Below are 25,278 nucleotides of genomic sequence, written 5' to 3' on the forward strand. Positions count from 1 at the left end.
CCAGACTCGATTATTTACAGACCGCCGTCATATAGTTGGAATATTGCTGAGTGCGGCGTTTAACAACAACAAACAACAGACAAACACAATTGTAGGTTCATTTATCGATGACTATATTAGACAGTGACCGCTGTGAATTGTCATCCTTCTTTATGATCATTTAATCATGATCCTTTAATTGTGAAAACTAAAATAATATTGAAAGGGTTTCCTTCACTAAGAAGTTACTGAACACGAAAAATGAATATGACATGCATTTGTTTGCCTTCAAATCGAGACTACTCCACGTACGATCGTTATTTCAATGCTACATGCTATGGAATTATAGAAGGTACATTGTCGCGTTGTCGTGCTTGGTTAATTTCACACTTTTTGGTTCTTTTTTGAGGGCGACAACACGATAATGCCCCTCCTAGGATTCCATGTAGCATTGGGCAAATTACTGGATCAAGGGAAGGCATCCATTGAATTCTGTCCGCGCTTACATTAATAAAGCGTCTTAAAATCTAAGCTATACCACTTGAATTATTATTCTTAGAATATATGTCACATTTCTGGTTGGCCGTGAAAATTAAATGTGCGTTCGGCGAAAGATTATCAGATACAAAAATATAAGCTTAGTCGGTCAGAAAGTAAATTTGGATTTACATTTCTTGTCTGAAGATGTTTGGTAAAATTGCTCACAGTGGAACGAGGAGTCTGGTTTTGACAGAGTTACCCGCCCTTGATAATTTCCTCAAAATGGCTGCCGCAATGTTTTCATTTGGAATCTTTGGCTAACAAAAGAACGTGACCTTTAACTGCTGAGTTAGGAGAGATAGGGGTATCGAATCAACTTTTGATAATTTCGGTTGGAATGTTTCCATCACTGCAGAGAAGACCATATGGATTTGAACCAAGAGCAAAACTCTACGACGTTGCAAGAGGTTTGGCAAAATTGACATTTCCTCCAAATAGGGCATCTGCGCATTCGATCAGCTGATCGTTGCAATTTTTCATTTTCAAGTTGGTAGTAATGATATAAAGTTGATATCAACTACTATTTACAATAATTTAACATTATTTAAGCTGTGTGAATTTTCACAAATCTACAAGCAATATGAGAATGTGTTAGAATATGTTCCCAGTTTGATGTTTGACATTTGTTTATCTTTGGTGGTGCCTACTGCCGATAGGATAAATGTTGGAGGTTGCCAGTGGGGTGTTTTCTTATTGTCCCCTGAAATGCCAAATCGCCATATTCCTGCCCAACTTGAGAATTGTGTGTACAATATTTCCATCTGTGTGTACATGAGAAAGTAAAATGGATATTAGTTTTCGAAGATTTATAATCTAGATGTTGATTAACACTTTAAACAGATTATAATTAATAAATCCACAATTATGATTAATGATAGTTATGGGGAGCTCATTTCAAATGGAGGTATTTGGGTAACTCATGAGACAATCAACAGGTATTTTCACTGGCTACCTTGAAATAACTATCATTTTGCCAATATATATATATTATTTCTTGTTTCTTTTGATGCATCAGTAGGTCTGTGGATGTTGCATGAAACTTGTCGAAGTGTTACTAAAATATGTCACATACAAATTGACTACTCAATGGTGTCCGCCTGTCTGTAGAGTATTGTGAGATATGTAGTTCAGTGGTAGAAACTAACAATGATCCGACAAAAGATTATTACAGTCTCAGTGACTGTAGTGTTTGGCAACATTCACTCCATGCTCAGTGACTTATCGGGGCGGTCGGGTAGCCTAGTGGTAAAAACGTTCGCTCGTCACGCCGAAGACCCGGGTTCGATTCCCAACATGGGTACAATGTGTGAAGCTCATTTCTGGTGTTCCCTGCTGTGATATTGCTGGAATATTGCTGAAAGTGGGGTAAAATCAATCTCACTCACTCAGTGACTTATTTTACCCAAACTGGTTAACATTGGCATGATCTGGAATTTAGAATATGAAGGGGTTATTTTTAAAAATTATAGTCCCTAATTTATCTTCATCATGTTCATAGGATACAATTTTTGTTTCTATTGTGTTTGTTATTTGTACAGGGAGTCGGGAATTCCTCCAGAGGTTGAAGTTGGACAGAAGACTGGAAGTACACAGTGGTTGTGTAAGTAGCGGGATGTTACGCCACGCACAAATGTGTGACAAGTACACACAAGTATACATCATGGATGCAGAAAAAGAATACACTGCATCACGAGGGATGCACAGATATATATTCATTGTGCCTACAGCTCATCAAGAGCAGTTATAGGTGCCTGTCATTTCATCCTTCAATCATGACCACTGTCCATGATCATTGATTCATTCCAGGCTCTAAAGTAATTATCTAAACATACAGTACACTTCACAGTTTCAATACTTTACAGTATCCTCATATTGCCTGCAAGGACCTTTAAAATGAATTATTTAGGGTCCCTTGGACCCCCACTTTTGTAAGACAAGGTAAAACCCTGAAGTAGTCATGTAAACTGACTGATTCAGAATAGCTGATATGATGAGAAAACGCTGCCCCTCCCAAATGTCTATCATATCTGATTGTCTCGCTGCTTGGATAAATTATATGAACCATATAATGATGCTTGGTACCCCAAGGTTGTACAGCTGACCTCCACTGCCCCACAAGCTACAGGTGATAGGCAGGTGTTTATATGGTTTCGGTTGATATAACATTGCATATGATGAGTGGAGAAGGGTTTTAGCATGTTTAGCCGAGTTAGCCATTATTAGCAAGATTGTGGCCAAATCACAACAGGGAACGCCCAGAATAGCTCCACACATTGGTCCCATGCAGAGAATGGAGCCAGGTGTTGAGAACACACACATGTGACATCCACATGCTTGAGCCATATAGCTATCCAATATCCTGGTATGATAAAGGCAAACTGCAACAAAGTTTCTTTGAACATGTTGAAATGCTTGTGGGGAGTCCAGGCTGGAATAGTCCTACAGCAACCTATACTGGTCTGAGAGGCGAAATGGATCAGATGGTCAGGCTAGGTGACCTGGTATTGGTCGTGTCTTTCATACCCAGATGGCATGGATTGTTGTTCACAATATCAATCAGTGGATTGTCTGGTCCAGACTCAATTATTTCCAGGCTGCAGTGATATAGGTGGTGTATTCTGAGTGGGGTGTTATACAACAAACAAACAAATGTCTATTAAATAAAATATAATGATTCTTGTCTTATTTTTCAAATAATAAGTATGTTTCTGCTGCTTTTACCTTGATTACGGAAAAGAAATTAACTGTAATCCCCACACGACTGGTCATTGCTGATTGACAGTTTGTCTCGCCTCCCTTGCCTGCTTACACTCATGAACCATCCATTATATTTGGAAGTGTTTCTTGTGAAATGATGACCAACAGAAGGCTGAAGGGCATAAATGCTGGACACATTGTCAGGCAAATTTTTGGCCATTTGGTTGTTCATGTTGTGAAAAGACTTTGTTAAGATTGTCACACATGTAAGTCAATGGATAGGCCCCTACCGTATTCAACGTAATAAGAGCCCCACTCTAATAAGCGCCCATGGTGATTTTTGCTAATGTATTGGCTAGTGAACATCCCAATTAGCACCCCTTTCGATTGAGCAATGTACACTTATTTATTTGTGTATAATATGCACTCGTGTGTTATATGCACCCTTAATTATGGGCAGTTAATTTCTGGAAAATATATCTGTCGTATATAATATTTACATATCTTTCTTTTGTATCATTTCAGGCTGTCAGCATAAACCACGAAATTTACGATCTTTCAACTCTGTTTTTTTGCACCAAAATTATATTCTATTAAGAGCCGCCTTTTTCCAATTTTGAGAGCGCCCTGTTTCTAGGTCTCTCAGCATGCCTTGCTCATGGATTTCACCAAGTGGTAAATGTCTGAGACCTGCATTACTTCAGGCTCTCATCTCATATTAAGCCGACCCGTTGTAATACAACTGGAATACTGTTAAAAGCGGTGTTAAACCCAACTCACTCACTCACTTGTAAATAGTAATAACCAGTGTCTTGAGTGTAAAAGTGCAGGTAACCAGCTTCAGTGGCAGGGAGATTATTGATGTTATTTGTCAGTGATGTCATGCTATCTGATCATGTTGATGATGTCACAATGGTCTGTAAAGCATTGTGACGCAATTTCACTGAAGTGATATCTCCTTTTAGTTATCTATTGATCTCTCTCAAACTATGTCTGCTGTGGAAGATAATACATATTAATAACCTCTATGCCTGTGTGCAATCATGCCTTGAAAGATTGTTCTTTGTGTTATCACATGGTGGCACATGGTTCTGTGCACAGCGCACAGATCACAAATCGGGTGAAGTTAAGCAACGTCGGTCTCGGAGAGTAGTTGGATGGGTGACCACGTTCAGCAGCTTGACTCCTGAGAGTTTCTAGGGCTTCGGTCTGCCCCACACTGAAGCAAATGTACCACATGTGGTGTCTCCTTAGGCAAGTCACTTTGTTCGAAATGTGCCTCTGTTCACCCAGCAGTGAATGGGTACCCGGTAGGATGACACACTGTTAACCTTCTAGCGCCTCAGTCAGCTTGGGTTGTATACTCACCAGGGAGCTGAGAATGAAAATCAAGTGCTCACTGATCCATTGACCGGGGTAATAATAGTGTAGCGCTATGAGCATCCACTTGGGGAATGGAATCTGGCGCACTATAAATGCACTTATTATTATCAACCAGTGATAGAAACTAACAGTTTTATCCACTAGTCCTTATACTTTTAATGATGACATATAGCAAAACCCTAAAAAAGATACCTTATGATACTTTAGCTATTGAGCAGTTTGGCAAGGACTGCAGGACCAGTGACAATTTCTAATGCTGTCAACTACAGGTGTACCTGACTCAGATCCTATCATGACAGTTCACTGTGAATATTGCTGACTCCAACATAACACAAAATGCACACATTCATGCAAAGTTCACCTATCTGAAATGTTTTTGATTTTCTTCTTGTTTGTGTTTTCATTATTTGACTGATTTGTTTCAGGTAAACACCATCTGCTGGAATGACCAGGGTCAATATCTCCTGTCTGGGTCCGATGACCAGCACCTTGTCATCACCAACCCCTTCACGCAGAGGGTGAGATAACTGGTGTACTTTACGCTATCTTACTAATACGTCTGTCGTAAAACTATGTCAAAGTATAGGAGTTACGATCATCGTAGTGTCAACATGGCTTTGTGCAAGTGGACCCAGGGCCCTGTTCCACAAAGCGATCATAGCGCTACGACTGTCGTAAGCCTATGCTAAAGAATGGGAGTTACGATCATCTTAGCGCTTAGATCGTTTTGTGCAAGTGGGCCCCGGACTGTAACCGGACACTTGACAGTCTTGGCCCTGTTCCACAAAGCGATTTTAGCGCTAAGGTGATTGTAACTCCCACAGTTTAACATAGACTCTATTACTTACGGACGTCCGTCATATAGCTGGAATATTGCTGGGTGCAACGTTAAACAACAAACAAACAAAAAAGATGTAGACACGACAGAAAAATATTTGTTTTGGAATATAAACAACAAGAAATAGGGATAACATGGAAAATGAAAATTTCTGTTTGAGGTCAAGTTACAACAGACACTTAAGCCATAAAGAGATTTCTCTATTGCTAAGACTGCTTTTATTGAGATATGTGTTTGCTCGGTATAGTCATGGCTGTTTGTATTTCAGACGGTGGTATCTATACGGTCAGGACACAGATCGAACATTTTCAGTGCCAAATTCCTGCCCAACTCCAGAGACAGACATGTGAGGATTGCTTGTAGCCTTTATCCTTACTAGCAGAATCTGGAGGGCAGAATACCGGTGGTTTGATTCCCCAGTCTTGTCATACCACAGGATGTTAAATGATTGTACTTGTTGTACCCTGTCAGGGTTGTGATTAACCTGCGAAAAGAAAGAATATCAATTTATGAAATAAACGTTTTATCGCGCCCATACTGTCGGGATATTTATCTTATCACGACCCCACCATTTTGCTACACTTCTAGTCATCTAGCTGATTGTGCCATTGTGACCACGACACCATTGATTATAGCTCTGGTGTGCCTAGATATGATTGATATGATTGTTTACAGGCAGCTGTGAAGTAGCTGGAATACTGCTGAGTAAAAACATTCACTCACGAGGACACGGTAACATGACAACGTAAGATTCATACTTAGGACAAAGTCTAGTGGAAACTTAACCAGTTAACATGTTTAATATCTTCTTTCAGTGGCATTTAGAAGTTGGGATGAAGAAAGACAAGTCCTATGAATGAACAACTTTATTACAATTAGTGCGACATTTCGGTGTAGATCCTAACACCTTTATCAAGCAAATGATAAAGGTGTAAGGATCTACACCGAAACGTCGCACTAATTGTAATAAAGAAGTTGTTCATACATAGCACTTGTTTTTGTTTAATATCTGTTTGGATTTGCCCAAGAATGAAATGATGCATGTGTCTGTCCCCAGGTGGTGTCCTGCTCGGGGGTGGGGAGAGTGTTCTTCACCGAGGTGGACCGGGAGGACACATACGGCAAGAACCGCTTCGACTGCCACAATGGAACCACATACGAGGTCAGCTGAATGAATATTACAGAACTTGATGTCAGAAGCTCAGCTTTGATTTGCAATGATTAAGGTCAAAAGATCAGTGATAGAAATATACTCTAGTTTTAGGGGGGTGGGGTCAAAAGTGTATTTCTATGTTTCAGTGTATTACATTAGTAAGACTGAAAAGAAGATACACAATGTTTTAAATGTTGCACCCCATCTTTATCTCTGACTGCTTTTGTGGGATTGCACAAAGCCCAAGAAATCTTTGTTTTATTTCAGTGGTAGAAATTCACCTTAAATTCTACTAGCCCCCAAGATATCTTTATTCATACAGGAAGTGATTCTGCCTAGCACTATAATTAGCACTGGGTAAAATGCATCAGGTCATGGTCAAGGGGAGATAATCTGAGATCTTGACAAAATGAAATATGAGTTGACCTATACTTGCACACAAACAGAGACTAAAGTTCTTGTAAAGTTTGTTAACCCAGTTGTTTTGGGTCTTTTTTGGTTTAGATATAAATGAAGTGTGACTTTCAATGTTGTTTCTGATATGCTGTTGGTTTTCAAAGATTTCACTATGTCATGCTGTATGAATCAATAAACATTTCCATAAACCATGCTCTGGCAATTTCCATTTTGCTCTTCTTGAATAAAGAAGGATCTGGTTATCACTCATGTTATACAGAAAGACTTTAGTAATCTAAATTTTAGTTTTGAGAAGTACCCCATGAACACGCACACGCACCGCACCGCACCGCACTAAAGTGACAACCCGAGATGTTTTGTTTTCTCCAGGTGATGGTGGTGCCGAACGAGGCTGCGACCTTCCTGACGTGTGGTGAAGATGGCACCGTGCGGTGGTTCGATCTCCGCATGAAGACAAGCTGCAGCAAGGAAAGCTGTAAAGATGTGGGTTCCATTTCATTTCTGTTGCCAAAACTAATAGGGCTTGTTTTGTAATATATTTAGGCTAGTCAAATTTTCCTAGTTTGTGATTGGTCGTTAAATGGGATTTAAGTCATAGTGACTTTTCACTGCATATGAATTCTTGTCTTGATGTGAAGGGTCATTAGAGGTCGAAAGCACAGCTTAGCAACATGACTATCAAATTCATTATGAACTTGGCTTTTGTTGTTTTTTCTCTCCACAGAGCTCCAGATAACTGCAATTGAGTTTTTACTCCAGGGTTTCTATTTTTATTGGGTTATTGCATTTTTCATTTGGTAACCAATATTTTTTCACTCAGCTATTCATCACTCTATTGGGTTTTTCCCCAAATTTTTGTGAACATTTTAAGGTTTAAAAAAATGAAATAATGTTTTCAATGTATATATAACTGTAATTGTGTTTCGGAAATTAGCTCCTTTGTATGCATGCTGGAAAAGTTTAATTGGGTATTTACGTGTGCTGTTTTTATACATTTGAGTTTTTCATTTAATGCATGCGTTTCTGTACGCAAGTTAATTGAAAGTAATTGGCTTTTGAATATTTTTTGGGGGTATTTTACGCAAATACGCTGCTTATCTGTAGCTCGGTCTCCATTCTTGCAACCGGGTGGTTCGGTTGTCATCAAAGCATATGATGCTGTCCATTGTTTGTCATAAAAGTCCATACTATGGAAGTACTATGGAATCTTACCACTTTGCTGATAACATTATGTATTTACCAGGTGATAAAGTTATGTATTTGCCAGTTGATAAGCATGATGTTTTCTGATTTATCATGTTTATGGGATAGTTATGAGTATTTGACAAGTAAATCTTGACAAATGTTGTTCAAATGCAGTAGGTTTTAATCGAAATTTCCGACCTTCTAATACCTAGTTGCACCTGCAAATCTGAAAACAAATAATGTTTATCTGCTTAATACTAATTTTCTTCCTCATATTGTTATATCACACACTACTCCACACATGCGCAAGTATGTATTAACACATGACATATTGTCCTATTAATGTGTATTCAGGTATTATGCTTCCTGGGAAGTATACCTGTACAATGTGTCAAGATGAGGGAGGAGAACAATTGCAGCTGTCAATTCCTTTTGAACCAATCAGATTACTCCTTACATATGTTTAACAAAGAGCTGACCAACCACATGCTCTTTGTTGCAGGACATCCTCATCAACTGTAAGCAGGCAGTTACCTCCCTTGCCGTGGACCCCGTGATTCCGTACCACCTGGCCGTGGCGTGTTCCGATAGTTCTGTCCGAGTGTTTGATAGGAGGATGATGGGAACAAGAGCGTCTGGTAAGTGAAAATGGGGGGTATGGAGGGGGGTAATGGGAATGTGTGCTGTCCGTGCATCTGTCCGTCCTTCCGTCTGTATGTCATGAGAGATATCTTAGTGAGTGAGAATGGTTTTACGCCGCTTTTAGCAATATTTCAGCAATATCACGGCGAGGTACACCAGAAATGGGCTTTACACATTGTACCCATGTCGGGAATCGAACCCAGGTTTTCGTCATGAAGAGGGAATGCTTTTACCACTGGGCTGCCAGACCGCCTGAGAGATATATCTTAACCATACTTGGCACATAGATAAGACTAGTTGTGAACTGGTGCCTTTTGATAGTTTAAAAGTTTTGAAAAATTTATTTTCCAGTTTCCATGGCCACGACTTTGACAGACTGAAAATGCTGGTAATAGTGGGAGATATGAGTATTTCATGCTTGTTCATCTGGTTAGCTGGAACAGCAGTTGAATGTATGTGTGTGTTCTATTTCAGGCAACTACACTGGTCGAGGCATAACCGGGATGATCTGTCGGTTCATGGCCCCGCTAGAACACAAGGCGTACCGCATCACGTCACTCAACTACAGCCCCGCCGGCCACGACATCCTCGTCAGCTACTCCTCCGAGAACATCTACCTGTTCAGCACTCAGGTAGGCACGATGCAGATGAAGATGCATTTGAAAAAAACCTTTTTGATTTGTGAAAAAGACAATTCGCAATTCTTGTGTGATTTTTTTGTTCTTTTATCAAGCATATAACATCTATGTTTGCTTGTGTTGGAAATTTAATGCCATTTAGATGTCTCTACTTAATAGTAGGCTGTATTAAGATCAAGATACTAAGCCCATAATGATTTAGTTGCTAGATTATCATCCCCGCCCAACGCACGACTATACCCCCGGACAAATTAATTTTATTTGCCCGATTGAAATGTTTAGAGCACTGTAATGAAATCAGCTGTCAAACGGCCATTTCATGTTTACGACATGTCATAAACTGGTCTACAACCGACTCTCGGTGTGTGCCTGCCTATCGTCTGCTTGATGTCAGCTGTCAAGATGGTGTTCGCTGTTTGGAAAATCCGGGGGAAGTGCAAACCATTACAGGCTGGTCTGCCTGTCCTTTGCCAGAGTCTTTGACTCTTATTGAATTCTTCAACAAGTCGTCTTGTGGGGAACTTGACAAGTAAACATGGTAAACGTCAGTTTAGGACAAATTCATATACACATGTTGGGGCAGGGAAAACAAAAAAAGGTATGACACAGATACATCCAACTTCTACCTTTGAAAACAATGTTTATTTATTATCTTTGTTATTTCTGTCATCTACTGTTCATACCAAGGTGTCAAGTCTTCAACTTCAAAATAAAAAGCCTCCCTCCCAAACTTTTTTTTTTAAAAAGTGGATGATAATCTAGCAATTAATTTATTATGGCCTAACTTGTCCTTTGATTCTGTGCTAACATTTTGCCACATTGATTTGTTATTTAACAAATATGTATGATTATTATAATCCAAGCAACAGACAATATTTGGGGCCTGGTCAAGGGGAGATAATTATATGAACTGCTTAAACATTGTTAAACATACAGCAGATATCAAAACAAAAAGAACTATAATTCAGGCCTCAAGAACCTATAACATTGTGATGAAGACAGTTATGATGATTATGATGGCCCACTGACCAATAATATTTTGTTTGAAATTTCTGAGTTTGAATCCAGGTTATCTCTTTGTTAGTAGATGTGGATGCTGTTTTCTGTTCTTTGTTGTGATATAATCAACCTGATACAAATGTACCATGCGTTTTCTGTAGTGGTCATTAATACTGAATATGCTACTTCACTTTTGATAGGGATATTTTCATTGTTCCATGATCTGACGATACACAAAACTGATTGTCATAATATGTCAAGTGTATATTTAAATAGAATGACATATCTGTTTACCCCTATCACAAGGGCAGTAGTGTAATTGTATGAATGTACTCCCCAGGATGAGAGGAGGAGACAGGAGCTGTCCAAGCTGGCTTCTGCTCAGGTACGACTTGATAACACACTGCTTCCACTTCGTTTCAGGACTAGAACCAGAATTCAACTAGAATCTGGTTGTTGGAGACGAATATTATCAATGGATAGGGTGGTCGGATGACTTGGTTGATTGCCTGTCATGATACCCAGTCAATCTCATTAAAGTCAGATCTTTGTTCTTGCTGCAGCTCAACAAAGATCTGAGTCAGAATGATCTTTAGCAAACTTAGACCGACCAATGAAATGACTTACAAGAAGTTGACATTAGCCAATCAGAAAGCACCTTTCTCAACCTTTACAGCCTTTTTTTGAAACTGGTGACTTCCATTCCTGGAAAGCGTAATAGATGGCTGATATTGTACGGCAGTACTTCCCGTGGGCAATGGAAAGTCTCTTCTGTTTCAAATTTGTATCCCCTTGCCCCTGTCGTTCAGAATACCCAGTGTTAATTCTTTTCGAGGTTGCATGACAAGAAAACACATTCCGGTTGTCACTTTCCCTATCTGGTAAGCAACGCTCTGATTGGTCAGATGGGATGTCCTCAGATCTTTGTTTAGCTGTTGCGAGAACTAAGATCTGAATTTAAATGAGATTAAATATCCTGCTGGCGTGGATGACCGATATACACTGAAGCTATATTTTATCCATCTAGGTATCCTGTAATTAAATGAGTCTGTACCAAATATGCTCCTATGATCCTTATATGTGACCTCTTAAACAAGCAAAGGGTGAAAAACAACTACTCGGGAGTAGTGCACTTTACCGGGCGCACTTTTTCAGATCCAATTAGCGGGGGGGGCTCGAACGCGCTTCGCCGGCTCACCGGCTCTGCTAATTAATGCGTTAATTAGCCGACGCTCTACCACTGGACCACAGGCGCTATCACATGTAATCAGTGCTCGTTTAACAGGTCATTAGAATCACCATTGACGTGCATGCGTAATTCAGTAAACAATGAATTGCGCATGCGTGTGACGTCACTGCCCGCTCTCCCATTCATCTTTTCTTGAAACCACACCCGCAATTGTTTATGTCAACATGACCGACCAATGGGATTAACTGGATTAACGCTTGAAAAGGTAAGAATTTATGGCTAACCCTTGCCCAAAGCCAGCTGACCCTAATGACCGAAAAACGGGTGTTGGATCGTAAAGTTGTGTAAGTTTCCCTAAGACCTAGAACGGGTTTTGGATCGTAAAGTTGTGTAAGTTTCCCTAAGACCGAGAACGGGTGTTTGATTGTAAAGATGTGTAAGTTTCCCTAAAACCTAGAACGGGTTTTGGATCGTGAAGCGAGAGTCACCAGAGCGTGAGGTACGGTAACGGTATAACAAGACAGCGGTGGCACTATAGCGCGGTAATTGAGCAGATGGTAGAGCTCGGGCTGCGCCCGGTAAACTGCATTGTTGCCTTGAGATGGGATGTCCTCAGATCTTTGTTTAGCTGTTGCGAGAACTAAGATCTGAATTTAAATGAGATTAAATATCCTGTTGGCGTGGATGACCGATATACACTGAAGCTATATTTTATCCATCTAGGTATCCTGTAATTAAATGAGTCTGTACCAAATATGCTCCTATGATCCTTATATGTGACCTCTTAAACAAGCAAAGGGTGAAAAACAACTACTCTAACATGTGTGCGTGTGAGTGTCAGTTATTTACCCAGGGCCAAGGTCCACAAAGCAGTCTCAGTGTTGTGACCAGACCGCCTCCGTGGTCTAGTGGTAGAGCGTCCGCCCGAAGAGCAGAAGGTCCTGGGTTCGATCCCTGGCCACGTCATACCAAAAGACGTTAAAAGATGGTACTTGTTGTTACCCTGTCTGACGATCGGCATTAAGGGGCTGAAACAAGGACTGGTCGGCTCGGAGTCAGTATACTGTGTCTGAGTGGGGTATTCATGTTAAACTGCGCCATGGTATCTCAGTGGGCTAGCACTATAAATCGGCATCAGTCCGGACTAGTACAAGCAGCCACACACAAACGTGCATGCACGTCGCTATATAAGTGCAATAATCTTGGACGCGACGTTAAACCCAATTTCACCACACCTCACCTGTTGTGACCTGTGTCAGATCTGTTATAAAGAATGCAAGTTGTGAATGTCATAGTGCTTAAATCACCTTGTAGGATGGAGCTTGAGAAGACAAGTGCCGCTTGGGAAGACAAGTGGTGCTTGCTTTAATATTTTTAGTTTTGACGTGTGATAGTTGTTAGCTATTGAGGCTGAGCTCACAGATAGCAATCTTCAATACTTCACAGGCTTTGTACCTACTACATCTCTCCATCATCTGTGAATACATACAGCTATCTTGCTGTGTAATTGATAATAAATCCAGTTGCATCAGCCTCTGCATAAGAGGCGACAAATGGGGTCGGGTGGTCGGGTTTGCTGACTTGGTTGATGCTTGTCCTTGTGTCCTACTTGCGTGGATTGATGCACATGATTTCAATCACTGCAGTGTCTGCATATTACTGGAATATTGTGAGTACAGTGTTAAACAACAAACGAACAAACAACAACGGTTTGCACAAAGTTCAAGCACAAAGTAGAGCTTATTTGACTTCCATGAGGTTTTAAATGTCTCATTTAATTAGCTTACTAAAAATAGACATGTCACTACAATGTCGTGTGTACAGAACTGCGAAGTAATGGCGACAATAGACGGCAGTCCTGCTGCCATCATCACTACATATCAGATCTTAATTAACCAGTCTACGTTCTGTCTTGTCAGGGGGATTCTTCTGCCTCTGGGGGTATGTCGGAGTCCACTTCCAGTGACACAACGAGCCGCCAGCCTCCCATTAAGAGACTGAGACTGAGGGGAGACTGGTCGGACACGGGGCCCAACGCTCGGCCGGAGAGGGAGCGGATACAGGATGAGACAGGTACACTGTTTTATCACCTTGGGTCTTCCCTGAATGCAAGGTTCCATATATTATCATAAGACACCTATCATGAAGTTGCACATTATCATCATAATGGCTTTTCAGTGTTAGAAATTGGCACCAGTCCTGTAGACCTTGCCAAACTGCAAAATAGTGAAGGTATCATTAGGACAAATAGAATTTTGCCATTTTAAAGGGGGTTTACTATATGCTATCGTTATAAGGACTAGTAGACAAAAAACGCTGCTTCATTGTTTAAAACTGAATTGTTGGATATTTCCCTTTTCAATCTTTTATATGGGACCAAGTTTCACATAGAACTGATGTACGTGATTCACTGCTGTTCTCCTGTAAAGTTTTTGTGTTAGATTTGGTCTTCAGCATCCCATGTTTGCCGTAAGAGGCAAGTAATAGCATCAGGTGGTTAGGCTCAATGACTTGATTGATGCATGTCATTATATCGCAATTTGGTAGATTGATGCGCATGATGTCAATCATTGGATTGTCTGGTCCAGACTCGATTATATACAGACCGGCATCATATAGCTGGAATATTGCTGAGTGTGGCATGTAACAACAAACTGACAATGAAACAAAACAAAATTGACTGTTGTTGTTGTTTACAGGTCGCCAAAGTCCACATGCCACTCTGATGCAGAGGATGTCTGAGATGCTGACACGGTGGCTGGATGGAACATTGCGGAACAGTGACGATGATCAGGCAGAAGGGGGACAGGAAGCAGGTCAAGGTCCACCGTTAGAAGGTCAAGGTCAGCCAGGAACATCAAGGTCACAACAAGGTGAAGGACAGGCAGCTGAATCAACTGTGTCAGGGGCACAAGAAAATAGTGATGGCGAATCTTTGTCTGTGTCCCAGGCAGCAGAAAGTGAACAAGTTTCCTCGCAGAGTATGTCATCATCAGGGCCGTTCGAAGTCAATACGTCTTCTTCAAAGACTAATTCAGGTGTGGAGGGAGCCTCTGGGGGTGAGAGCGAGGACCTGGGTTTAAGAAAACCATCTTCTAGTCAAGAAAGCTGCCCTAGTATCCCAGATCTCATAGACTCTTCTATAAAAGTGAGGCCAAAACGTTTAAACAGTGTTGAGGAGTCGAGCACGACCAGCATGTACTCTAGTCCCAGCACTGACGAACCTATGTCCACTCCTTCAGAGAGGTCCTCTTCCACAACAGATACCCTTTCTTCTTCTGTCAGGTCTGGATCTTCAGCAGGGATTGAACCAGACAGGTCATCAGGAGGGGCGGACATTGATTGTAAAATAGTTCGGAGAAGCTCAGACTGTGATCCTACGTCTCTGTCTTCCAAGTCTGACTCGATGACAGCTGAGTTGAAGGAACAAGCAGAAGAAGAAGCAAACCCCCCAGCAGTGAGGTGTGACGCCTCCAGTGTTGTTTCAGACTGTTCAAGCAAACAAACAGACCTCACATCTCAGTCACATGCCACTACCAGGCAGCAAACACTAAGTGCAATACCCACCAATAGTCTTTCATCGACAAGGCAATCTGACAGTGATCACATTTCGGGGTCTGGGATTCCCCCATCCGTCCAGACTCTCCTTGAGCCTGTCATAAGCCTTCAGTATTCTAGCCAGGGAATGGCAGCCAGTACCATTCGGGTGGGATTTGCCCCATTTGATAGGCTGAGCACTGGCGAGTCGGCCATTACTCGACAAACAGGGGGAGACAACTATGGGAGCTCACCAGCAGAATCAGGGGCTGATAACTCTCAAGATTCTATAGATGCTACAGTATTAGAAGTTACCTCAACAATTCGTGATGAATTCAAAACCTCTTCAGATGCAGAATCCAGAATAGATCTTGATGACTCCAGTTCTTCATCCTTAGACAAACAAGTAGAAGCAATGGAAATTGACCCTTCTTCCAGGAATACCAGATCTGATATTACAGAAGTATCTCATGGGGATGACATCTCAAACTCCCAGTCTCTGCTCCCGGAACTTGACCGCAAGTCCGTGGAGAGACAACACCTGGCTGAAGCAGCTGTATCCCCAGAGTTGCCCACCGAGACAGCAGCAGGTGGGGCGTGTGCTAGGGTGGTCATGGACAGAGCTGACTCCCGGGGCAAAGCTGGGAGGAAGTCGGGGTCAGAGGATAAAGAGGAGAGCAGTGGTAACCAGGACGACGGGGTGGACTGTGGAGGGAGTGAGGAGATGGTCACCTACACAGAGAGTGAGAGTGGCGAGGACCGGCAGGGATCTGACAGGGCGGAGCATATTGAATCTACAGGCAGGCAGCCAGCAGGTGAGGATGAGGATGATAGGCTAGTAGGGGTGTCAGGCTAGTGGGGGTGTCGGGCTAGTAGGGGTGTCAGGCTAGTGGGGGTGTTGGGTTAGTAGGGGTGTTAGGCTAGTAGGGGTGTCAGGCTAGTGGGGGTGTTGGGTTAGTAGGGATGTCGGGCTAGTGGGGATGTCGGGCTAGTAGGGGTGTCGGGCTAGTAGGGGTGTTGGTCTAGTAGGGGTGTAGTAGGGGTGTCCGGCTGGTAGGGGTATTGGGCTAGTAGGGGTGTCGGGCTAGTAGAGGTGTCAGGCTAGTAGGAGTTCTATTCTGGTATGTGTGGTAGAGTACTGTGGGTGGTAGACAGGTAGGAAAGTTAGTCTGCATGTAAAATATGGGTGAAACCTTTTATGATAAGAAACAATGCAGTAGTAAGGCTAGTATCCAGTATCAATGGTTCTGTTTTGTCAGTTGGTCGTGGTGGTTCAACATCTGGCCGAGGTCAACAGAGAAGCGGGTCCCGCGAGGATGACTGGCTTCACCTGGACAGCAGCAGCGAGGAGGACGACATCAACCCCCGGCCCTTCCCCAGCAGGAGCCGGACCCGGCTGCTCAGGTACACTGCTCACTGCACAAGGCAGGGCAATGTTAACATGCAGTGTGGACAAAGCCGGGATAGAGAGATGAAAGTTGAGATAGATTAAGTTGAGTTGGCACGATTAAAGTTGAAGTAGCGAGATTAAAGTTGAAATAGAGTTGAGACAAAGCCAGCGTAGAGTTGAGGTGTAGATGTGGACATATTCTAAGGGCGTCTGGTTTTGTGTGTTTAACACTGCTTTGTCACTTGGGTGAAATAAACAGTCACTGGTATGGTGCTGATAAACCTAGAGACATTATCAGTGCAAATCTAGGATTAGAACCCTCATAGGGCATGACTAATGGACGCAACTTTGCACTAAAAATTAGGGCATCTTGGACAATTGGGCCTCATGATCCCTAAATCACATGTACTTGGTATACATAATGGACGCAACTTTGCACTACGATTGCAGCCTTTTGGACAGAATGACCTCCTGTGGCCCCCTTATACACATGATACAATCCAGATAGAAAAGGGCTCCTATAAGTTGCTTTGTGGAGCTGGGGCGAGCAGTGGCCTATCCGTGTTCTCCACCAGCTGACTGATGGAGAGGTGCTCACAGATTCTGTGTGTTGCAGAGATGATGATGAGCGTCACTTCGCGGCGCTGCGGCTGCAGACAGCGTACCGGAAGAGGCAGGAGGAGAAGGAGCAGCAGGAGATGAAGCACGTCTTCCAGCCCAAGACCAAGATCAAGTTCCGTGGACACAGAAACGCCAGAACAATGGTACCACTTTCACTGATCTTTTACACTCCCTCTTTGATTGCTTGGAATTGCTAGAAATTTAGCGTCATTGGTTAAAATCAAAATAGTTTTGGTTTATGTGTTCTCACCATTGAGTGGAAATTAATAGATTAAAAATCAAAGTTCTTATAGTTGTACCTTCCCTATATTGACAACGAATATAAACTTGTTATTTATGTTTATTTATCACCCGCCACGAAGTGGAAGGGGATACAGGAATTGGTGCTGCCTGTCCATCCGTCCTTCCATCCGTCCGTCACATTTCGTTTCCGGAGCAGAACTCAAAAGCCATGAGAGATATCTTAACCAAACTTGGCACGTAGATAGATCTAGTGGTGAACTGGTGCCTTTTGATAGTTTTCGACTTTCCATAGCAACAAACTTGACTTGGACTGAAAATGGCTGTAGTGCTCATTTCATGTCATATTGGCAGGGGATAATGAGTATTTCATGCTTTTAATTATTGAAAACCAAACAGTATGTTAATTCTCTGCTGTCCGCCCATCTGTCATTAACATTTGCTTTATCAAGATCTCCTCTGAAACTACAAGGCCTATGGAACTGAAAATGTGCAAAAATGATCCCAGCTTTGGTGTCTCTAAAATGTGCACACAGAATTCTATTTTAACCATGGCAGCCTTATTGAAAATGTCACTTTTGATCATTACTCAGCCATTTCTGCATGTATCCTAATGAAATTTGATATGCAGCAAGCATGCTTTTGCTTTTCTGTATAACATACAATATTAGTAAAATCTAAATATTTTTTACATTTGTATACTTATCCTGCATTACTCCGTATTGCATTTACTGCTGTCTTTGACAGAGTGACGAACTGTGTGAGATCCAGCTGCTGAAGAAAGTTGTCCCAACCAGCTCAGGAGGCAGCGCCCTCTCACAGTCGGCACGTGACCCGGAAGTCATGACGTCACACAAAAACACATAACTGCTTTAAACATAACATCTGAAACTTCGTGGGGAGGTAGCGTAGCGAAAGGGAGGGCACTTAGACTTCGTAATGCAGGATAAGTATACAAATGTAAAAAATATTTAGATTTTACTAAATTTTTTAACTTATCCTGCATTACTCCGTATTGCATCTTTATCAGACGGCATGGCCGGTGGGCATACCTGCAGATGTGAACCATATTAAACCCTCGTCAAGGTCCGATGAATCCGCACCGCATACAAGTGATGACCGGAACATCTACGACCATTCCTGTCTTCAGGAAACAAGAGTCGATGCAAAAACGAAACGCCCGAATAGGTAACCGAAATACAATGAGGCGTGTTGCCAAAATATATAACTTACCGAAGAGCGAAAGCGAAACGCAGTAGAGCCCTCTAATCTGAGGCGATAAACACCAGAGAGTTCGACGGGCCCCGCTCGGGGAATCGAAGAATCAGCGGCGTCGGCGGCAAAATCTACGACCAATCCCAAGAGCGAATGCGAAACGCAGGATAGCCCTCTAGGCTGGAGGCAAGGAACACCGGTGAGGTCGACGGGCACCGCTCAGGTATCAGAGAAGCAGCGGCGTTGGCGTCGGCGCCGGTGTCCACATCTACTACCATTCCTGTCGTCAGGAAACGAGAGTTGATGCAAAAAGTAAAACCCGGATAGGTGACAGCAATAGAATGAGTCGGGTAACCCAAAACTAAAACTGACCTAAGAGCGAATGCGGAACGCAAGAGATCCGTCTCGTCTGGGGTGATAAACACCAGAGAGGTCGACGGGCCCCGCTCAGGGTATCGGAGAATCAGTGGCGTCGGAGATAGATGACCTGTTGGGCTACAACCAGGGACCAAAACTGTGAACGCCGGCGACAACTTTCAAGGCTACATCACGGAAGTAGTGGTTGGTGAAGGCGGTGTCCGATCGCCACGAACAGGCTTCCCTGAACGACTGGATGGAACAGTATACCGTGAAGAACCAGTGTAAATACGATCGCCCTGATCTCATTTTATTTCAGGTGATAGCCTTTGGGGGGAGGGTCCAATCCGGCGGCTCATAAGCTTTAAGGATGACCGTCCGGAGCCACAGGGAAAAGTATTCCGGCTGACCAACGACTGCGACGAAGGGGAGACCGGCAGAAAAAGGTGTTTCCTAGACTTGCGGCAGTCTTTAGATCGTAGAATAACCTTCAGTGCCCTTACTGGGCATAATGACGCTCATCCTCATCCTCGGCACCCACACTGGACGAGGGGGGAGGGGACAAGGAATGATCTATCAGGCTGTCCTGGGAGTTGAGTCTTTACGCTGACGTCCCAGTACGGTCCATGATGAACGGCGCCCTGGGTACCGCATTCGAACCGGGCACGGGAGACGTCGAGGGCGTGCTGTACATGGACTCGAGCGGCAGTAGTCAAAACCAGTAGAAACACCCGTCTTCTACTTAAGGTCGTAGAAGGAAGACGAGGGGAGTGGTTCGAAGGGCGTTGAAGACCACATTCAGATCCAACGCAGGCGGTCCGAACTTGGCCTTCAGGTCTTCAAGACTGAACGAGCGCAGCCAGGCCCGTAGGTCGGGAATTTTCGTCTTTCTCCGATCGTCCGGGATGGCCAGAACGGAGTAGATGGCGACCAGGTGTGTGGGGGTGGTAAGCCCTTCAACCGACGGGTGCTACGCAAGTACAGAAGGAACTGATCCAGGATCTGCGGTGACGCTGTCATCGGATCCTGGTGTTTGTCAGAACAAAATGCCTGGAACAAGCATCATTTATCAGCATACAGTCCCCCTGTAGATGGACGGTGGGCTGAAGCAATAGCCTTGGTCGCTCAAGCCGAATAGCCCTTGGCTTTCTGCAGGTGTGTCAGGCGTGCAGACGATAACATGCGGGTATGAGGGTGTGGCAACAGACCGTGTGGATGGAGCAGAAGGTTGGACCACACCGGAAGTTCCAGGGGTTGTCTCTGGGTATGTTTCGGAGGTCGATAACCCAACTTCTGGCTGACCAATAAGGCGAGACCAAAGTCAATGGCAGGGGTCGAGTGGCCTGGATCTCTGAAGAACCATGGGAGGGAGAACCGGAGTCGGAAAAGCGTACACGCGTAATCCTTCTCAGGAACGATGGAAGGCTTCGACTGCCACAGCGGTCGTATCCGGCACAGGTGGAATGGAAGACGACAGCTGGCCACATTCAGATATGAGGCAAACAGATCTAGGGTTGGGGTGTCGACCGTTTGACATATTCTGGCCCGAGGCGCCGGAGAGCGTGAGGCGTCGGAGAGCTTGAGGCGCCTGGAACGCCGAAGATGGTGATTCTCGGGGGCGCCGGTCGAGTTTGTAGCGCCGGGAGAGGGGCGAGTACTCTGGGTCCGCAAACACCACACTACGGTGACGTCGTCAGTGGACACGATCAACAGGGCGTGACCGAGAAAGCACTGTCAGCAAGCGACGTCCTGGATAAGCCTTTATCTCGAGGCTGTTGCTGTGCCAATGGTGTTGATCTCTGGATCACAGGTGGTCACAATGTGGGCTGGTGTGGGCCACTAGCCACTGACAAGGTGGCAGGGGTGGTAGTCAGCAACAGGGGTCTGCGATTGCGTACCGTCGGTACGATTCGGAAAAAGGTGTGATCGCCTGCGAGCCAACCTCAAGTAGACGAAGTAAACCAGCTTCACAATCGACCGCCGGGGCATCGACGTAACCGGGTAGTAGGAAGTCGAGGCAATATGGCCATTGCACGAAGTAATGAGATCGTTTTCATCCCTGAAGCGGCGTATAAGTACTCCTGTTCTTATATCGAGGTGACGATGGAGGACGACAACACGATACGAGGCAGGTATGCAACAGGGGTCAGTGGGACGGCCGAGGGACTTTAAGTATCAAATCGACACTGTGTCCGGTAGTCAAAAAGATCAAACCGGACGAAGGAAGGCGATCTTTTCCATCCCTTGAACGCCTATAGGCGCTATCGTTCTTACAGCGAAGGGTTGATGAAACAAGGTTCCTCGTGACAGCCGTGTTGGTAGAGGAGGTCTATTGTTTCCAACATCCGTGCATGGATGGACTGCGACAGGCGCCTGGTTGAGTGGTAGCACCAAGCGTACAGGTAGACATGGAAACCAATCTGTAGAAATACATGGCACCCCTTGCCATGGTAAGTTGACCTAATTCCGGTCGGAGTTGTTGACAGTCCGAGTACTTGACACGTGACATGTAAATCACACTGCGCAGTAGCCGAGAAAACCGCCTTGGAGTCGGAACTGAGGTGCAAACTCCACACACAGACAATCCTCAATGAACTGCGTGAGAGACGATCAAGTGGTGTACCCGAGTTTTGCGATAAAACACGGAACCCCATGGGCGTCGTGGAAAACCCGGTGAGTGCCGAGGAAGAGTCTCTTTCAGGAACGCTGGCGCTAGGGTAGGGTAGAACAGCGTTGGTGTCGGCGATGTCGACGAAGTAAACTCTTTGTAAGTGGATGTCGTCGTCGAATCTGATACAGACGCTGTTCACATGACGCTCTGTTTCGATGGAAACCCGCAGGTCATCTCTCCGGAATCATAGCGCTTTAAACGACGGGATTATGGATAACGTCTCAGTGGGCAAGTTGAATCAGACCAACTGTCTATTGGTTGAAAAGATTCCACCCAGGAAGTAGAACGATAGTCACGATCCCGAAGACCGACGGGAGAGTAGCGACAGGAGCGGCGACAGTTGTTTCACAATGCTTCTCCGTGTGACGAGTTATGAGACGGCAGCAAGAGAAGAGGGCAGGGGCGCCGGGGAGGCGATTGCCGATGGTGCCCCTTAAGCCGCAGTAGAAGATCGGATAGTCGGCTCGTTGATCTGAGCTTGATAAAGCTTGTTGATCTGGGCGCCGGAGGTCATCTTAGGCGCCGGATATATCATAGGCGCTTCTTCCGTAACTCTTGAGGCGCCGGAGTAGTCAGAGGCGCCAGAGACATTAGAGGCGTCGAAGATCATGAGATCAAAGACCTTAGAGGCGCCGGGAGCGCCGAAGACATCAGAGGATGCGGAGGCGCCGGAGCGCGGAGACATCAGAGGCGCCGGGAATGCACGAGGCGCCGAGACATCAGAGGCGCCGGGAGCGCCGGGACATCAGAGGCGCCGGGAGCGCACGAGGCGCCGAGACATCAGAGGCGCCGGGAGCTCGGAGGCGCCGGAGGGAGTGCCGGGAGCGCCGGGACATCGGAGGCGCCGGAAGGAGCGCCGGGAGCGCCGGAGGCGCCGGGAGCGCACGAGGCGCCGAGACATCAGAGGCGCCGGGAGCGCCGGGACATCAGAGGCGCCGGAGGCGCCGGGACATCGGAGGCGCCGGGAGCGCACGAGGCGCCGAGACATCAGAGGCGCCGGGAGCTCGGAGGCGCCGGGAGCGCACGAGGCGCCGAGACATCAGAGGCGCCGGGAGCGCCGGGAGCTCGGAGGCGCTGGGAGCGCACGAGGCGCCGAGACATCAGAGGCGCCGGAGGCGCCGGGAGCGCCGGGACATCGGGGGCGCCGGAGGGAGCGCCGGGAGCGCACGAGGCGCCGGGAGCGCCGGGACATCGGAGGCGCCGGAGGCGCCGGGAGGCGCCGGGAGCGCAGGGACATCAGAGGCGCCGGGGGCGCCGGAGACATCAGCGTTGATGTGGTGGTGTTGGAGACCGTGAACGGTCGTATGTCGTGCCAGGGGAGGCAGACTCTACGTTGGGAGCGCTGGAGCCGCCGGTGGAGTAGGAGACCGTGAACGGTCGTATGTCGTGCCATGGGAGGCAGACTCTACGTTGGGAGCCGCCGTTGGTGCTGGGAGCACTTGCGAAGCTCCGCTGAGCGCTGCTGCCGTCAACGTAGGTGGGGGTCGACGAGCACGTTGAGCGAGGTGTGTCCTGGATACTCGCATGAGCTGAAGGATCACAGCGACGAATGACTGCAACATCGGCACTGCCTTGTGAAAGTACAGGGCGTCGTACAATCACGGCAGAAAGGGGCGGCCCCGACCAGATTTGTTCCCGCGGCAACAAGTGCAGCGAGGCAGAAAATCTGGAATTTAAGCAAAACATAACTATGTGGCAAAGCCACAAAGTGCGGGAAGCATAATGTGTATTCAGAAACTTTGTATTTCAATGAAGTTTATGAGATCAAACAATGACGCTAAAAGGTAGCGAAAAAGCATAGCTTTAAGCAAACACATAACCATGTGGCCAATCACAAAGTATGGGAAGCATAATGTGATTCAGAAACTTTGTATTTCAATGAAGTTTATGAGATCAAACAATGACGCTAAAAGGTAGCGAAAAAGCATAGCTTTAAGCAAACACATAACCATGTGCAAACACGTAACCATGTGGCAAAACCACAGAGTACGGGAGACATAATGTAACTCAAAAACTTCGTATTATATTGAAGTTTATGAGAAGAAACAATTACGCTGAGAGGTAGCGAAAAGGCAAGGCTTTAAGCACACCAAAACAACATACATAAATGTAATGTATTACCCAAGCCAAAGAGAGAATTCAAAACGCAGAACACGACATTTCGTGGCCACGTGGTGAATGGCCAAAATGGCGGGAAAGAAAACAAAATGGCGGGAACAACATTGCGCCCGTAAATTACTGTGACGTGAGCCACAGACGAGCGATAAACGTTACAATTTACGAATGGGAAGACCCTAAGGTCACGGCCCATAACAGGTAACAATGTAGCAGCATATAATGAATGTAGAAACACGCAAAATATAAAAAACAAATAATAAGCTTTAATTTCCACAAGGGATACACAGTACGTCCGTCCGTGGAGGTGACAAAGCAGTTATGTGTTTTTGTGTGACGTCATGACTTCCGGGTCACGTGCCGACTGTGAGAGGGCGCTGCCTCCTGAGCTGGTTGGGACAACTTTCTTCAGCAGCTGGATCTCACACAGTTCGTCACTCTGTCAAAGACAGCAGTAAATGCAATACGGAGTAATGCAGGATAAGTTAAAAAATTTTGGCTTCACATATCCTTTCTTTTACTAGTGTTGCTTATCCGAATCTCTGAAACTCCAAGACAGGCTAGGAAACTGAAACTTGCATAATTGATCTTAGAAATGGCATCCCTAAAGATGCTCACTGGTTGCCATGGTTTCCAATCTTGACTCCATAAAGAATTGGTTGAGCAAGAGAGTGTGTCTGTAGGATGGTCCAGGGAGTTCACTGTCCTGCACCTTTTGCTAAAGGAGAAATAGTAAAACATGCCCAAACTGTCCATGGATGACCATCTTCCCGAGGCAAGTCAGTTAACTGACCATAAAAGTCCAGTTTCCACCCTTGCCGAACTATGCTGGAATTCCTGGGCTCGATCGTAGCGCCACCACCAATGCCTATTACGAGTTATGTCCCTTCAATGCCTCTCCTACAGACCAATCAGATTCCACCTCTCTTATTATTTGCATTTGCTTCAAACAAAATGGCGGCGCCCAGTCAAGATAATCTGATCAATAATCAAGATCTATATTGTGATAAAACGTGTCTTACATCGCGAAGTGCCTGACCTTTGCCCTTTCAGCATGCTCTTAAATAGCTTTGATAGGGCTAATTGTTGAAGCTGAAATTTGATGTGCAGGTTCCTTCTATAGAACACACCTTATCTTGTTCAAGTTCATGTGATTTGATTGTTTGTTGTTTGTATTTTTTTTAGAAATAGAAATATATAATTTTACCAAAAGTTTTAAAATCTTATTCTCATGAACAACAGGACACATGGCTTAAACTTTGTATGAATGTAGTGTAATGATCCAAGTTAGCTCAAGGCATCACTATTTGACCGCAACATCACTGCAAACATATTTTTTTTCACATTTTCCTAGAATCTATTGCACCAGTTTGGCTTTATCTCTATAGATACACACACCAGTATGATGTTGAAGTGTCATACAGTTATGTCTTTATAAGGCAGGTGAGCTACAGAGCCTTGTGACTCAATTT

General features: G+C 44.7%; 1 protein-coding gene across 1 annotated transcript in view; it reads left to right on the forward strand.

The window, feature by feature from the left end:
• The first annotated feature begins 732 nt into the window (after window positions 1-732).
• LOC139474789 (DDB1- and CUL4-associated factor 6-like) overlaps window positions 733-25,278 on the forward strand; it is a 30,320-nt gene continuing 5,774 nt past the window's right edge. Inside the window, exons 1-13 of the mRNA XM_071257915.1 lie at window positions 733-926; window positions 2,058-2,119; window positions 5,025-5,117; window positions 5,706-5,783; window positions 6,495-6,599; window positions 7,377-7,490; window positions 8,695-8,830; window positions 9,309-9,466; window positions 10,812-10,856; window positions 13,580-13,733; window positions 14,360-16,012; window positions 16,457-16,601; window positions 17,204-17,351. Coding sequence (XP_071114016.1) covers window positions 857-926; window positions 2,058-2,119; window positions 5,025-5,117; window positions 5,706-5,783; window positions 6,495-6,599; window positions 7,377-7,490; window positions 8,695-8,830; window positions 9,309-9,466; window positions 10,812-10,856; window positions 13,580-13,733; window positions 14,360-16,012; window positions 16,457-16,601; window positions 17,204-17,351 — 2,961 coding nt within the window. The 5' untranslated portion in view covers window positions 733-856. The remainder of the gene's footprint in view (window positions 927-2,057; window positions 2,120-5,024; window positions 5,118-5,705; window positions 5,784-6,494; window positions 6,600-7,376; window positions 7,491-8,694; window positions 8,831-9,308; window positions 9,467-10,811; window positions 10,857-13,579; window positions 13,734-14,359; window positions 16,013-16,456; window positions 16,602-17,203; window positions 17,352-25,278) is intronic.

The sequence above is a fragment of the Haliotis cracherodii genome, unplaced genomic scaffold (genome assembly GCF_022045235.1).
Source record: "Haliotis cracherodii isolate W230 unplaced genomic scaffold, xgHalCrac1.p SCAF_3, whole genome shotgun sequence".
NCBI lineage: Eukaryota > Metazoa > Mollusca > Gastropoda > Lepetellida > Haliotidae > Haliotis > Haliotis cracherodii.